General features: G+C 45.4%; 1 protein-coding gene across 6 annotated transcripts in view; it reads right to left on the reverse strand.

Annotated features, from left to right (window-relative positions):
* Positions 1–4,162: 4,162 nt before the first annotated feature.
* Positions 4,163–16,257, reverse strand: part of MEF2A (myocyte enhancer factor 2A) — a 175,887-nt gene continuing 163,792 nt past the window's right edge. For all 6 annotated transcript variants that reach the window (XM_035024029.1, XM_035024030.1, XM_035024034.1 and 3 more), the window contains 3 exons: positions 13,414–13,540; positions 9,599–9,725; positions 4,163–8,271 (listed from right to left, as the gene is read on the reverse strand). In XM_035024029.1, the coding sequence (XP_034879920.1) occupies positions 7,917–8,271; positions 9,599–9,725; positions 13,414–13,540 (609 nt within the window). In that variant the 3' untranslated portion in view covers positions 4,163–7,916. The remainder of the gene's footprint in view (positions 8,272–9,598; positions 9,726–13,413; positions 13,541–16,257) is intronic.

Genomic DNA, 16,257 nt, shown 5'->3' on the forward strand with positions numbered 1-16,257 from the left:
GTCTCTCATGATCCTTTGTATTCCTGTAGTATTTTGGAGTTCCCATGAGGTTTACATAAAAAATCTTATAGATATCAGGGTGTATTTTATGCTAATAACAATTTAATTTGATTGCATATAAAAAAATCTATCCTCTTCTCTGTTTTACATTTTTGATGACACCATTTACATTGTTTATTGTGTATTCATTAATGAACTGTCAAAGCTATACCTAGGTTTCATACTTTTGCCTTTTAATCTTTTTTTTTTTTAAGATTTTATTTATTTATTTGACAGAGACACAGCAAGAGCAGGAACACAAGCAGGGGGAGTGGGCGAGGGAGAAGCAGGCTTCCCCCTGAGGAGGGAGCCCGATGTGGGACTTGATCCCAGGACCCTGGGATCATGACCTGAGCCAAAGGCAGATGCTTAACGACTGAGCCACCCAGGCGCCCCTTGCCTTTTAATCTTTAGGTGAATCTTTATCTAGCACATCACCATATTAACAGTGTTAAGGTACTCTAAGCCTGACTCTATACTTCTCTTTACCAGTGTGTCCTATATTTCCATATGTTTTGAAGCTACTAGTTAGTATCCTTTTGTTTCAGCTTGAGGAACACCTTTTAGCATTTTTTAAAAAATTTTTTTTAAAATGTATTTTTTTTTTTTTTAAAGATTTTATTTATTTATTTGACAGAGACACAGCGAGAGAGGGAATACAAACGGGGAATGGGAGAGGGAGAAGCAGGCTTCCCAGGGAGCAGGGAGCCCGATGCGGGGCTCGATCCCAGGACCCCAGGATCATGACCTGAGCCGAAGGCAGACGCCCAACGACTGAGCCACCCAGGCGCCCCAAAAATGTATTTTTTTAAAGATTTTATTTGACAGAGAGAGACAGCGAGAGGGGGAACACAAGCAGGGAGAGTGGGAGAGGGAGAAGCAGGCTTCCCACTGAGCAGGGAACCTGATGTGGGGCTCTATCCCAGGACCTTGGGATCATGATCTGAGCTGAAGGCAGACACTTAATGTCTGAGCCGCCCTGGTGCCCCCCAAAATTTACTTAACGTGGGCTCATTAAAATATTATTTTATGATATAAATTTGAGTTGGGCAAGGAGCCCAACACAGGGCTTGAACTCACAACCCTGAGATCAAGACCTAAGCTGAGATCAACAGTCAGACAATTAACCGACTGAGCCATGCAGGCGCCCCCCCCCCCCCTTTTAGCATTTCTTGTGTAGTTTAGTGGCAAAAGTTTAGCAGCTTTTGTTTATTAGGGGAAGATTTTATTATTTCACTTTCATTTCTGAAGGACAGTTTTGCTGGGTGAAGTATTTTGGCTGGCAATGTCTTTCTTTCAGCACTTTGAATTTATCATTCCACTCTCTCTTTGCTGTAAGGTATCTGGTGATAAATCCACTAAGAGCCTTATGGGGGTTCCCTTGGTTGAGAGAACTTTTTTTCTCTTCCAGCTTTTAAAATTCTTTCTTTGGTTTTAGACTATTTCATTATTATGTATCTTGGAGAACATTTTGGGGTGAAATTTTGTGGTGACCAAGCTTTATGAACTTGGATATCCAGTTCTCTTCCCAGTCATGATTTCTTTAAGCTTTTCATTCCTTTCTCCCTCTCTTCTTCTGAGACTCCAGTAATATGTACATTTTCTTTTGATTGTGCCCCATAACTCCTGTTGGCATGTTCCTTTTCATTATTTTTTCTAATTGCTCTAATTGCTTAAATTCAACTGATCTGCCTTCTCACCCACTGCCTCTATCTGTTCAACTCTGCTGTTGAAACTATTGAATTCTTCAGTTCATTGTATTCTTCAGCTCCAAAATTTGGTTCTTTTCTCTTTCTTGAGCTTCTCATTTTGTTCTTGTATTGTGTTCCTCATACTGTTGAATCATTTTTGTGTTCTCTTGTAGCTTTGAGCATCTGTATTACAATTATTTTGAATTCTTTGTTGGGCAATATTTGCATCTCTATTTCTTTGGGTCCAGTTAGTGGACTCTTCCTTTGGTAGAGACATTTCCCTCACCTCTTCCAGACTTCCAGACGTTATGGACGGATTTTGGTTAGAGAAGCCTTTCACTTACAGATAGGGGTGCAGTGGATCATGTTGTGGCCCAGGTCTAGTGGTGCAGGGCAACAAACGCTGGGGTGCGTGGTAGCAGTAGGTCCAGTTGGGGCAGGATGGCTCTTTGGCTCAAGCCACCGGGGCCCATGCTCTTGGTGACAGCATATCCCTTTGTCATCACCGCAGGGGTCTGCAGTGCCTGTGAGGGCTCCTGGGCTTCTCCGCATGCCTCGAGAACCAGTAAGTAGCTAGGGACCAGGGCAGGCAGCATTGGTGGCTGGGGCCAATGGTGTGCACACACTCGGCTGTGAGGGGCCGGCTGTAGGTCTCTTTGCAGACAAAGTCATAGCGATGGGTGTCAGGGAAGGTGGCAAGGACTAGGGCCAACTATGGGCTCCCTGGCAGTGGCAGAGGACGCGAGTGTCAGCATGCTGCCCCTGGGCGAGCGTACTGCAGTGGAGGTCAGAGTGACAGGGGTCAGGTTGCAGAAAAGGTGGAGGAGGGCATGAAGGTCCTCGGCCGGAGGGACCAGCTCTAGCTGCAGGCAGGCCCAGTGGTGCTGGCCAGTAACACGAGGCAGGGCTGCCCCGTCGCTGTACCAGGGGGCACACACAGCGGCAGAGCTACTTACAGGTGGGCGTGGTGATGCCGGCCACGACGGAGGGGGCCTTAGTTGTCCTGTAACAGGGTCAGTTTCCTGATAGTGTTCAAAGTAAAGTTTAAAAAAAGCTTAAAAACGGGAGTTGGGGGGGGGAGTATACAGTGAAACCAATTAGTACAACTGTGATTTTGATTTTCTTCCCCAGCTGCCTTCAGCTGCTTTGGTCCAGAGCGATGCTGGCAGATGAGGTCAGAAAGTGACTGAAGTCTAGGACATGTTCTCTAAAGCTGGGTGAGCTGCTTGTCAGTTTGGGTCGTCTGGGAAGCAGATGCAGACGGAGCTGGGAGCGCAAAAGAGGTCTCGCAGGAGGGAAGGGGCGTACCCCAGCTGTGTGCAGTCACTGGCGGGGGGCTGGCCGAGAAGAGCTTGTCCTCAGCTCACACCCTGGGACAGCTGGGGACCAGGGCTCACCTCTCACACGCTGAGCTCAGCACGCTCTGCGGCGTGACGACACTAGCCTGCTGGCTCCGGCTCTCTCTCTGGACCCCCCTCACTCTTTGTGGAGGACGGGGAGACACGCCGGTTTCCGCAGTTCTACGACCAGGTGGTGCTCGGGCCCCTGCCGAGCGACTGGTCGGGCAGAGGAGAGCAGCCTGGAGGCTCCAGCTGGCGGAGGCCTCCAACTGAACACCCCTCTCCGTGGCTGGTGCCAGTCAGGCCCAGAAGGAGCTTAAAAGCAGGCTAAAGCCTAGAGGAAGGCACCCGCGGGAGTGAACCAGGAAATCGCAATGAATTGATTTTAAGTAGCTGCAGCTGGGATTAGGCTATTTTTAGCCACAGGACTCAACCAGCTTTCAAAACCTGCTAATAAGAGCCTCACTGTAGCCAGCGAGTAAAACCAGCACAAAAATTTAGCTTTTAATTTAACTGACAGCAAGAAACAGCTCAGTTAGGAGCTGGCTTAAAAGGCAAATCCAAGGAAGAGAACACTTTCCACTGCCAAGTTTAAGATAAGTTTTCACACTTGTCACTTTTGAAAATAATTCACTTAGTAAATCTGTCTTCTGCTGCCGCTCGCTCGGTATTGTGTGTGCATTTTGGGTAGACAGAACTTGCGTTCATTAGATTCCGTTTAACAGTAACCCCCCCCCCCGCCCCCCGCAAGTATATCCTGCAAGCAGTCGTCAGTAGAGCCTGAAGCGGCTTACCCGATCCGATCCGATCCGATCCGCACCGACTGCAGAACAGCCCGGCTGGCCGATGCTAGGCCCTGGAGGGCCTGCTGCTTCCTGCAGGGACCCGGGCGGCCCAGGAGGGCAGTTCTCAGGAGCAGCTATGGGCGAGGCTGGCGAGACGCCGCCACCGTTTCCTTGACTAAGCCTCAAAGTAAGTAAAGGGGATCTGCAGGTGGAAAAGGTCTTTGTGAGGGGAAAGGACAGGAGAGGCATGGGGGGGGAGGGGGGCAAGGGCGGGGGCGACTGGCGGCAAACATGACAGAGTCTGGAGTACACAGGAAAAGCCAGTCCGTCTTTACTGTAGTGAGTGCAGGATACAAATAGTTTACAACAACCTCTAGCATTTTCTTAACCATTTGATAAAAAGTTCACTATAATATTTATTGTATAATGAAGAAAAAACAACACATTCAGGGAAAAATTGAGATTAACTTATTTTTCTTAAAAGGTTCATCTCAAGGATGGCAACAAAGTCCAGCTTGTGCCGCCAAACGGTTTTACATGATCAAACCGTGTACAGCTTCTTGTGTGAACTGTTGACTACAAACATTTACCAAATACATAAATCTCTTTTTAAAAAAGCCATTTTAAATATAGCAAAGCAGTGTCTTCTTGCACAGCAAAGTGAAGAAAGTTTCTACAGAGAAATAAAAGTTTTACATTTGTAAAATCTTTTTCACATTCTAATCATCTAGCTTCTTACGATCCAATGCCAGGAGTTTTCTGGTTCCTTATTTACTATGTATTTCTTGTGCGCACGATGGTTAATACAGAAAATAGGTTAATGCTTTGTTAGTTGTCCTTATAGTTAAAGGAAATGGTAAAACATATGTTGTTCTTTCAGAACAAACCCCTGATTTAGTCTCTAACACAATGGACATAATTAGGGCTCAAAAGATGGAGTTTCGATCGGGACCATCTGCAGACATACAATGGTGACTCTCACTCTCAATGTAGGACCGGTTAGCGCACTGAGGGAAGGACAGCTGTTGGAAACCGTACTTGAACCAGTGCAGTGTCCTCTAAGCTTTTTTTGTTTTTGTCTTTTAGTAATAAAATACTTCATCTGAAGGATAAAATTTTCTTGTGATGGTGTCATACAAAACACACGAGTCTAAAACGGTAAGAAAAGTCAGTTCTAAAGAAACACCATTCGTGTCTTCCCCGCTCTGAGTTGGTTTCCACCAGGAGATGTGCATGTGTATGTGTTTGTACATGGAGTCTGGGTGAGGGGTGTCTGTCAAGTCCATACGCTCCAGGTCACACTGGGCAGACAGGAAAAGGGTTAACAGTCAAATATTCACTTCCTGAAAACGGAATACATTGTTACTTGGTCAGCGTAATTGAAATACAAACTCCGAGCCTCGTGTAATAGTATTTTAGAAAACAGTAGTTGTACTGATTATAAACCTGCATAGAAAGAAAGACTATTGAGATACAGTCAGAAAAGCCATCTCATAAGGCACACAAGAAAATAGACAGTAAATGCGAATGTGGTAACTCCTATTCCAATGTACAGCAGAAGTTCATGAACGTGCATGAATAGTAACGAAAGAATCACTTAACACTTTCAAAGCTATAAATGGTTTACAAAGTGGTAAGGATTATCTTGGAAATTCAGTGTTGGGAGACTGTCTTGTTTCCATCAGGTGTGACCTTATGAAGAAACGTGCCTGTATGCGGTTCAGTAAAGTAAGTACATTTTAAAGAGAAACTAATCCTTTCTGAATAAGAGCCCAACGGCCATCCTGACGAGAGGAGACAGCACGTCACCCTCCCTTTTTTTTGGCTTCTATTGAAATTTACTACCCAAACTGTTCCTAAAACCGAATCCATTTTGTAGCTGTGAACACCACAGGTTTCCCCTGTACCTAATACCCATGTGTCAGTCAGGAAATCTGGCTGATGATTTGTCACAAATAGCATGAGGAAAATGTCAGAAGGCAGGCAATTTAGGGGGAAAAGCAAAATGTAAGTAAAAAATTGTAGGTAGCTGCTCAACATTAAGTTTAAAATACAAAATAGCAGCAATGTTTAAACCCTTACTTTGAGTTTCTCAGGAAAGGGAGTATTTAAAAATCTATGAGGAAAGATATACAGGACTTTGAATTTTGTTTGTGGCACAAGCCCAGGAAACGGACGAACCTGCCATCACGGCTTCGCTGTCTTCCTGTAGGAGGAAGGCCTCATTCAAAGGCTAAGCTGAGTGCGGCCCGGGGTTTCGTGAGGACGGTGAGCCATGCCGGCTAGCGAAGGGCCCGGGAGAGAGCTTCTCCCCCCACCGAAGTGCCACTGCCATGCACAGAGAGTGGCGAAGGGTAGTATCTTGTGACCAGGTGCATCGTTCTATTTCAGGGGGCCAGGAAAAAAAGATCCCTTCCCCCACAAATATTTTTCCCTAATCATTTACCACTTATAAAACCTTTGTGCTCATCTACTATTTTGCCATGTTCTCTAATATTAAATTAGGCCAGCTTTTTCTACTATATTTCTTTTCCTCACAAAAGGCAAGTTTTAAGTAATGCCTTATAAAATCTGTTACAACACATTTTATATTTATGCAAGATGAACTTAACACGTTTTTTTTGCCACTTTGCTATTTATGTACACATATAAAATATATAATGATGCTCAACCCATACAGCACAAAGATTACAATGTAACATCATCACACATTCACCACCAGTGAGGGGAGAAACCCCTTTATACAATCCTCTGAAAAGACTGGGCTAATAATTAAAATCCAAAGTACAGTATATTTAACAAAATAGTAAATATTAAACAGTGAATACTCTACTTAATAAGGATCTCGCCTTTTCCCCCCAAATTGGCGGCAATCCACAAAAATATACTTTTTAATCTGGTGACCATACAATACATAGGTACTTACATCAAAGGTGATCATATATTTAAGATGCTATATACACAAAAGAGTTTGGCTCAACTTTTAATTTACATATAGAATAATAAGTGTTCATGGCTTTTTTTTTCCAAGGTTCTGCTTGCAAGGTATTTTTGTTTGTTTGTTTTTTCCCCTCTTAAAATAAAACTAAAAAGTTAAAACAAGATAAAGCTATTCTCTTAAAAAAAAAAGTTACAACATACAGCTTTGGCTTATATAAATAATTCATAGCAGAATGTGTTCAAAAGTAGTGAATATAATTTTATATATAGTCATCAATTCATAAGGGTGTTTTCTTTCATATAAAATATACATGAGCTAAAATCAGTTTCTTTAAGATATGAATGTAAAAAGAAACTTCTGACATAGTCCAATTATAACTTAATATATTAATTTATTTTGTTAATGCTCTATATTTCTAGGCTAGTATTTTCTGAATATCTCATGCGTGTTTTCTACTCTCTCTCTTTTTTATTAGCTAAAGATCACTTCTTTGACCCAATACATTTTTGCACGTGCAAAACAGTTATGTGTGGGGCTTGTTTTGTTTTTTGTTTTTTTTTTTTTTTAAATATCAACAGCCCTTCCCATGCACCCCTCTGCAACAGAGACCCATGCCAGGCTGGGTAATTAATATAAATGACATTTTATGTACAGTATTGCTTTCTTGGTTCCTGCTTTTCTACTGCTCTGTTCTACAAAGCATTTTTCTTAAGTAACTACAGTCACTGCACAGTTAAATAAAACAAATAGGGGCCCTCTAGGTTTCTGCAAGCTAGTGTGGGAGAATTATATATGGGTACACGTTTCTCTGCAAAAACTGGTTATCTTATGAAACAAGTAGTCCAAGGAAGTGCCAGACTAGACTCTGCCTACAGGGCGCTTTGTTTGCCATGGGACGCACATCTGCAGATCTACGAGGCAGGTAAGTGCCCAATTCTGTATGCAACACACACCCACACACACACACACACACACTCACGCCCACATACATATATATATAAAGGGATATATATGTATGTATGTACGTATAAATATAGTTAACTCATGTCCTTATTTACCGATGTAGATATGTAGGGCAGTTCGCTGCAGATCACGAAGTACGAACACCAGCCCGGGAGCCTTAGGTCACCCACGCGTCCATCCTCATTCGCTTGACGGAAGGGCTTTCTCTGTCCTCCGTGGTGGGGGGCCGGCCAAGCACGATTGGAGAATGGAAGTCGCCCCGTGGGTCCTCCCGGTCACTACCATCATAGGAACTGCTCGAGCTGCTCAGACTGTCCACAGGGGAGCGCCCCATTTCCTGCCGGGGCTGGGGGGGCTGGGGGGGCTGGGGGGGCGGCGGCTGCGGCGGCTGCGGCTGGAAGCCTGACGGGGTCATTCGATCCCGGGGAGGTGAAATTGGTTCTGACTTAATGTTGATGTTCTGGTTGGTATTAATGGATAAATTCGAACCCTGAGATAACTGCCCTCCAGCACTGAAGGAAAGAAAAGATGTTAGACGGTGGGTGAGTGCATCTGCATAACCGGAATGGTACTGCAGCCACCGCCCGACTGGAAGCCCGTCAGAATTCCCAGGACTGCCTTTAATGCCCTCTCCGTGGAAGGAAAAAAATGCCCAGGACGGTGGAGAGCTTTGGGGTCTAGCTCCCCTGGCCACGGCCTGGGTCCTTCTGCAGGGAAAGGAGCCGAAACTGTGCGTCTGCGGCTGCGCGGGGAGCAGAATGGGAGGGAAGGACTACGGGCCCTGCGCGCAGCTTCCTCTCTGCTCTGGCCCTGGGACGGGCGCAGCTCATCCGTGCGCACGGCAACGCGAAGGCTGCCACCGGACCCTATTTTCCAGGGGGAGGAAACCGCCTCGGAAGGCCAACTTGCTCAGAGCAGCAGTGTGTACAGGCTTCTCCCCCAGTCTGCGCGCCAAGCCCTTTCCGCTTGCCGTGTGTTCATTTAGGACGAACAGACCCCCTGAGGGCCAACGGGCCAAGAAAATCAAAGAGGGAAACTCTCCTTGGCTTTCTCCGTGGACAGGAGGGGAGGAACAACAGGGGTGGGGTATCTTGTGTGTGAATCCGGCTACTGGGGTTCATGTGGTTGATCCCAGCCCGCTGCACACACCGAACCTCACTAAGAAGAGTTCAACAAAGAGAACATTCCTTATGGGCAGGGTGAGGGCACAGGAGGGAGACGAGCTTACGGTGGTGCCCAGGGGGTATCCGAGAGCGCTAGCAGGAGGGAGAACCAGGATGACGGCCAGGTGGAGGAGAGCATCTCAGAAGAGGGGACACAACAGCAGACCCAGTTGGCTTCCATGAGTGTTGGCTATTTTCCTATTCCCTTTGTGCACGGATAACCACCAAAGCAAAAAAAAAAAAGGGGGGGGGGGGTGGTGGTGGGCCTGAATACCTTTAAGCCGCCTTTCTTCCAACACTGGGATCAGATGTAGACGTAGGGAAGGAGGGGTGGGACTGGGTGGCTTAATGGTTGGCTGGTAGGTAGAAGGGAGGTGCAGGTGGGAGACGTCTGTGCCTCAGTACCCCTTGGTTACTATTTTGAGTCCCTCCACCTCCACAGTAGAGAAGCCTTGCTCCCCAGATCTCTTCAGGGAATGCCTAGTTTGATCAGTATCCAAGCTATTATCTAGAATCACATAAAGGAAATATTTTCTCCAAACACTTGTACCACGTAAAAAAGAGATCATTCTAGGACAGCCACATGACAGTAAACAGCACAAAAGACTGTAACCGACAGAAAAATAAAGCGCACGGGCTGGGGGGAGAGACTCGGGGACAATCTCTAGGTACTCACACCAGAGAGCTGAGGGCTGCTTGTCCTAAATGGTGCTGCTGCCAGGCCGACACCTGTCCCAGAGACAGCATGCCCGGGGAGTTGAAGCCCTGCAGGGCCGACAGGTCTGCGCTAGTCAGCGAGTAATCTAGGACAAGGGAAGAAGTATTACTCGTGTGTGGGCGAGAAGGCCCAAGCAAATCCGTTTTTCACAGAGTAGCTCCAAAAGTTCCCCGGTTGAGAGAAGCCAGGTACTTCCTAACATAAAAGACACAGGTCTAAACCGACAACAGTTTTTCTTTGGGGAGGTTTACAGGTCCTAGCTGCATTTGCTTGTGTGGGATTATCTCAATACAGTCAGTCTCAACTCTGTACTACATGTTTACAGTTTCCTAGCTCACAGAAAGTTGAGATCCTTTTTCCAGACTTGTAAATAGAAATAATGACCGGGCCATCGCTAAGGGACGTGCGTATGCAGCTGTCACCTTACACATGCCCATCGCTCCCCGCCCCCGGGGAAAAAGGAGCGACAGATGGGACAGAGCCTCGATCAGCAGCTCTTCTCTTCTTGAAGTACCGGGGAGCAGGAAGGACAGAGCACCCCTTCTCGTGCGGGGCCAAGCTCAGGGGCCTGGAGAAAACGTTAGCACACGACTGATGAACGGCGGTCGTTCACAGTACGGGGCTGTCGAAGATCCCGGACTGCGTGCAACACAACTTCATGAACAAACTTACGTGTGACAAGAGTATAATAGAGAATATAGCTCATTTTCTCTGAATGCCTCAGTCATAATCACTTTGGCCGAGACTCAGGACAGTAGGTATCATGCACACGTCGAGCTATTTCAGTTCTTCATTAACACTTCTCTTTTCCATACAGTTTTAAAGAGAGGTGGCAAAAACTCTTCTACTTTTTACTGCTTTCTCATGTCTCAAGAGAGGTATTTAAAGAAGCTGGTCTTCCTAGTGAATTAACACTAATAAAAAAGGGACTGAGTGGCAAGGACATAGCTGGTGCTTAGGACTCTGCCTGCCTCTGCACTCTGCTCATGCCACGATCTCCGACCGCCTCATCCACTCCCCGAGGCGGCGGCACGGGAGGTCCCGCACACTGGTGCCTTCCACAGCGCCCCCTGCGGCCCCCAACTCTCTACCTCTAGGTCCTCCCAACTACCTACTTGGTATGCCCATTTGGATGTCTCTCCAAACACCTCAAATTTGCCACCCGAACTGGCCGCCTCGTCCCCTCCAAACCTGCTCCTTATCTTAATAAACGGCACCGATATTCACCTGGTTGCCCGTGCCAGAAACCTGCGAGTGTTCTTGATCCTTCTCTCCTACCTCCACCACCACCCACCAAGGCCGGTCTGATCTCTGTGTTCTCTCAAACCTGCCCGTTTCACCAGCTCTCCTGCCACCGCTAAGCCATCAGGATCCACTACTTGGGCCACCATGCTACCCTCCCGTGTGGTCTCCTGGCACGCAGTTCTGCCCCTATGAACACTAGCCAAAGTGATCTTAAAGTTAACAAATATGCTCCAGGTACCTCTCTGCCTCAAACTTTCTGGCTTCCCAGTGCTCCCAATATCCAAAATCTTCAACATGGCCTATAAATTGTTACTCACCTCTATAGTTTCAACTCTACACACCCTGCTACCTCCCCCCATCCCTCCAGCCATGCTCCGCTCTGCTAGCCTTTGTACACAGTGCTCCCTCTCCCTGGAACATTCTTCCTGCTCTGCCCGGCTGAATCATGTGTGCCCCTTTAGTGAAGCTTCAAGTAGCTCTTCACATGACTATAATAAATGATTCCTAGAGCCGTCAGTCCTGTGTCTTTCTCCACTGGCAACCATACACTCTTGTGTGCCTGGCCCAGTACCTGCCACATAGCAAGTGCTCAATAAATATGTGTTGAATGGATGCGCGAGCAGGTCTGTGAAGCTAGGCGTGACCTTACTGATGGGCATGAGGAAGTATCTGGGATTCCTCCACATAAAAACTGTTGTACTTTCTGAAATGTCGCTCATCTCTTCATCCCTTTCCTGACCATTTGGTGTGAGTTTGACTCTATGTACAGAAAGGCAGATGACATTCTAGAGAAAGATGAAAACGGACATGTGTTTAAAAAGGGCAACTAAATACAGTAAAAATAATATTGTTTAAAATTAAGCCAAAGACATGCTCCGGAAAAGAGCACAGAGACCAAGTCAGTGAAAAGAAGGAATGAGACTGAGGCCAAGGGATTGATAGTTTTGAGAGAATCGGACTCTGTTTTTATGTTTTGGTAATTCCTTCTGGACTTTTAAAAAACAAGTTCTTGCTAATCCAATAGCATGTCTAAAAGCATGCACAGTGGAACGTCTACGTATACTGGAAAACCTGTCATGAAGTGCTCAGGAAACTGCTCTCGCTTCGAACCAGTTCAAGCCCCATCTTTGCCGCCCGTGCTCCTCTGAACCTTTCAGCTTGTACGTGTCCCTCTTTCCTCACGTTCTCAAGAGTGCAAACTGCTAAGCTCCGCTGCTCAGGACTTCACCTCCAGAGCTGCCACCTCAGGTACATCCTGTCTCCCTAGCTGGCATGAATCTGGGACAAAAGCTCCATCCCTGGCATACTGTCACTCATACAGCTGATGATCACTGCAAGGACACAGAATTTCTATGGATGTGTTATCTCTTGCTTTACTCTAGATTTGCACTTAATAGATTTGGACATTTTTTCATACTGATTGTTAGAAAAGGTAGTGGACATTTTCCTAAGAGGCTTTCTTTTTTCAACAAAACCTTTTAAAATTCTGTTTTAAATGAACTACATGGAATTAAAGTGACAATCAAATGTATCAATGGCCTCAGGGAGCTTCAGACAGCAGTTTGAAAGCACCGTGCTAAAGCATTTACTCTGAAGTCTAAAATTAGATGATTTTTATTATAGTCTACTTAGAAGAATCATGAAAGGATGAATGCCCTGCACTGCAGTCTGAATAACTGACAAGGTATCATTTAACTATTTCCTTCTTTCCTTCCTCCTTTGAAGCATCAGGTGTTTGGCTCAGCGGGTGAGAAAGCGAAACCACACGCGCCGGCCTTCGGCCTCTCCTCAGAACGGCTAATCTGGAAGAAACCTGCTGCACGTTGGGCCTCTGCAGACCGCCTGCGTGGCTAAGAGCGCCCCTCCGATCACTCAGCAGTGCTAACTTTGCCTACCAAACCCCCGAAACAGGGTATTTTAAAATGAAATGTCTAAATAAACATAAATGAGTGAGAAGCTCCTCTCAGAAGGGAGGAGTGACTGGCTCTGAGGAGAAACAAGAAAGGTCCCGGTTTGGCTCCTAAGGCACAAAGGACAGAAACAAAACCAGGCAGTTACACAGAGGAAAACACAACCTGCCCGGCGCAGCGACACATCTGCCACATTTCGGAGTCCTGAGTCCCAGGGGATTCCGTCTTTCTGCCAGTGGGTTAACACAGGTGAGAAAACGGTCTCCCTTCACCAGCCTGGAGGAGTGGCATACTGTGTAATGAGACACGACCGAGAAAATGCCAAGCAGCAGTCTCTCCTCCTCCCTGGTTTGACGCACAGGCCGTAATTCTGGGAACAGCTACCTGTTTCTTCGTCAAGGGTAAGTAAAAGTTGACACTGGGAAATCATTCTCCAATCAATGTATTTTTTTGTACATTTTTCAAAGCTAACTTTTGTTTTTTAATACACTCAAATGTGAACCTAAAGAACTGGAAATAATTTATTTCAATCAATATACTTTTAAAAAAATCACAGAAGCACATGTTGATCACAAAACAAAGACCTAAAATCCACAGAAGGCAAGAGAGCAGGCTCACCAGTGTTGTAGGCGGTCGGCATGGCTGAGTACACGAGTCCCTGTGGAGGCAAGCTCGGGGTGGTCACAGACACGACCGGGGTAGCTAGAGGCTGAGTAGCTTGAGAACTGCTTATCCTCTGGGTATTCTGTGAGAGAGAGAAAAAAGTGTCATTATTTGAGTATTTATATTCAAGCCTAGTATTTTAAAAATAACATTCAATTTAAAAGTGACATTTTTCACAGTTTTATGATGTGAATGTCATTATTTCTTAAAGCAGTCATGATGTGAAAAAAACCTTAAAAATACTAATGGGAACAACTAAATATTTAATTTCAAGGGACACAGTTGTACATTAATTATTCATTTTCCCTTGTCTTTCATAGTGTTTATTGATGGCAAGGATATATCCTTAAAACAGAAACTTGCATCATGGGCGAGAATGCTTTGATGTGTCACCATAAATGAGGACTTGCAGGCACTGCAAACACCACACCAGGCTGCCCCAAATCAAACACCTAGGTTTTCGAGACTTGAGGAGAGCCAAAAGTCATTTGTATCCTGAGAGTGTAAGTCCATGAGTTTAGGGATCAAAACTACTTGTATTTGCAGCATTCACATGTTAACGTGGTGTTAAGTCTTGGCATCCTGAAGTACAGCTTGCTTTCAGTTTTCCTTCCCTGTGATCCTGCAGTTGCTACACACACACACACACACACGCACACACATGCGCGCGCGCGCACCCCCCACCCCGCAAGTGCCCCGCCCCCAAACATGCTCAGCCTCCCCCACGGTCACCACCACCCACCCAGTGACCTATTTCTTGGCAGCAGGTTCAGATATGCTTCCCTCTGCATAGGCTCCCGACTCTTCTGAAACGAGAGGCTTTGCGTAGAGAGCCTGTGACTAACGTACTTTTCGTAGGACTGTGAATGGAGCAATATTAAATGCTTGCTGACCGACTCCATCTACACAGTATCCTATCCACACTGGCAATGAATTTAAAAAAACCAACTACTGAATAATCAAGTCAGCCTGAGATGGCCACTCCCCTACGTGTCGGGAGATGACGACACCTTCTCACCACAGGGGCTTCAGGGAACGCTCCAAAACCAAGTTCAGAGGGAGAGAACGGACTCCATGATCCATGGGGTCAGCACCCAAGAAGGCCAAAGCACAACTACTCCAGGGTTATACATGTATGTATGTGTGTGTGTGTGTGTGTGTGTATGTACTTAATGAAGAAGTTACAGCCTGATAATGACATTTGGGGGTCTAAGCCGTATCAGTGAAAGTACATTCAGTGCCCTTGAGGTTATAAAGAGACAGAGTGTGATTCAATTTTCCCTCTCACCACTTCCAAAGGGTAATCAGATGAGGGCCTTTGGCTAGATTTAGATACTTGAATGTTAATCATCTCAGTTTATTTCATTAGTTTGTATTTTCCACCCAATCTTAAGTTTCTGTTCTAATTAAGAAAGACCATTCAGGAGGTGGTTACAGCACCTGTGTTTCTGTCCCAAATTCACTACTTCCTAAGCAGGGGGGAAATCATTTCACCTTTCTGAACCTCTGTTTGTACAGTAGGGAAGACAGTGATCTTTGTGCTGCCGGCCTGTGCACCACTGTGAAGCTCTAGCGAGCCAAGAGGTGGGAAGTGCTTTGGTAACTCAAGTACTACACAAATATAACATAGTATCCTTAAATGATCTTCCCAAGAAACCCTCTGGCCCAAGATTTCTACATAACTGGTGGGACAAATTTCTACATAACTTCGGAGCCACAGGTATGGCCCCTGGAGCAACCCTGGAGTAGAGGCGCTTTAGAACAGCAAGGCTTCTTAAGGAATGTCAGCAGTCTGCCTCTCACCAGAAGAGTCTTTAGTGGAGGCTCCTGTTTTTCCTCACTTTGGGTCCGAGCCATCCAGGATTATATTTGAGATTTCAAACCAATCTGAACAACTTTCTAAATGCTAAGAATCATTGGGATCATATTTTGGTTCTGACCACAAAGCTCTGCATTTAAAACTGATTAAGTTTTAGAGTCTGAATCAGCTTAAGTTTTAAAGAACATGAACTGTTTACGGTTTTTGGTTATGTCTTTGTTTCTTAATTACAAATATTTTTGATTTCTTCATTTTGTAGTTTTCAAAGATTTAGAGAAATTTATCTCTGAGACTCTATCTGGGGGGTGAACTTTAAGTGGGTGGAAGTCAGTATACGATAAGTGGCAATACCCTTTCATCTCAGCATCAAGTTAATAATTTTAATGAATTTTTGAGGTAGAGATACACTTTGGACTTAATCTAAGATTTGATCACTGGAAACTCAAGAGTCAGACAGTAGGCAAAAGAACACAGCATGACCCAGTCTGGCCTGGCTCTATCCATGGCAGGACTTCATTTCCAAGGCAATCTCCTGGCATGGCCTCATGTGTGTAATAGTGAATGCCACTGTATCGGTTCCATGCATCAAAGCTCCTAATGTCAATGGCATTGATTTTTCTGAGTAAGAGACTTGTGGGACCACTAGAGGGCAACATACTGCTACAGAATTGAAAGGAAGCATTTGTGACAACTTCCTAAGGGTAAATAGTCAAATTATTTTATCTTGAATTATAAACTTCCATTTTCTAATTATTACCGTATCACTAAGTAAAGTATCTCCCCAGAAGAAGGTCTAAATCTGCACATGATATAATCCGATACCACAACTGATGGCAGACTTGTATATTTTAGTTTACTAAATACAAAACCACATCTAAAACTGTGAGTGATCACAAAGTTAAAGGATGATCTATTTTAAGGACAGAGCACAGACAACCTTATCTAAAAAGACATAAACGGTGCAAAACACACCAGCATGC

The sequence above is a fragment of the Mirounga leonina genome, unplaced genomic scaffold (genome assembly GCF_011800145.1).
Source record: "Mirounga leonina isolate KUSES-001 unplaced genomic scaffold, KU_Mleo_1.0 Mir_178, whole genome shotgun sequence".
Classification (NCBI taxonomy): Eukaryota; Metazoa; Chordata; class Mammalia; order Carnivora; family Phocidae; genus Mirounga; species Mirounga leonina.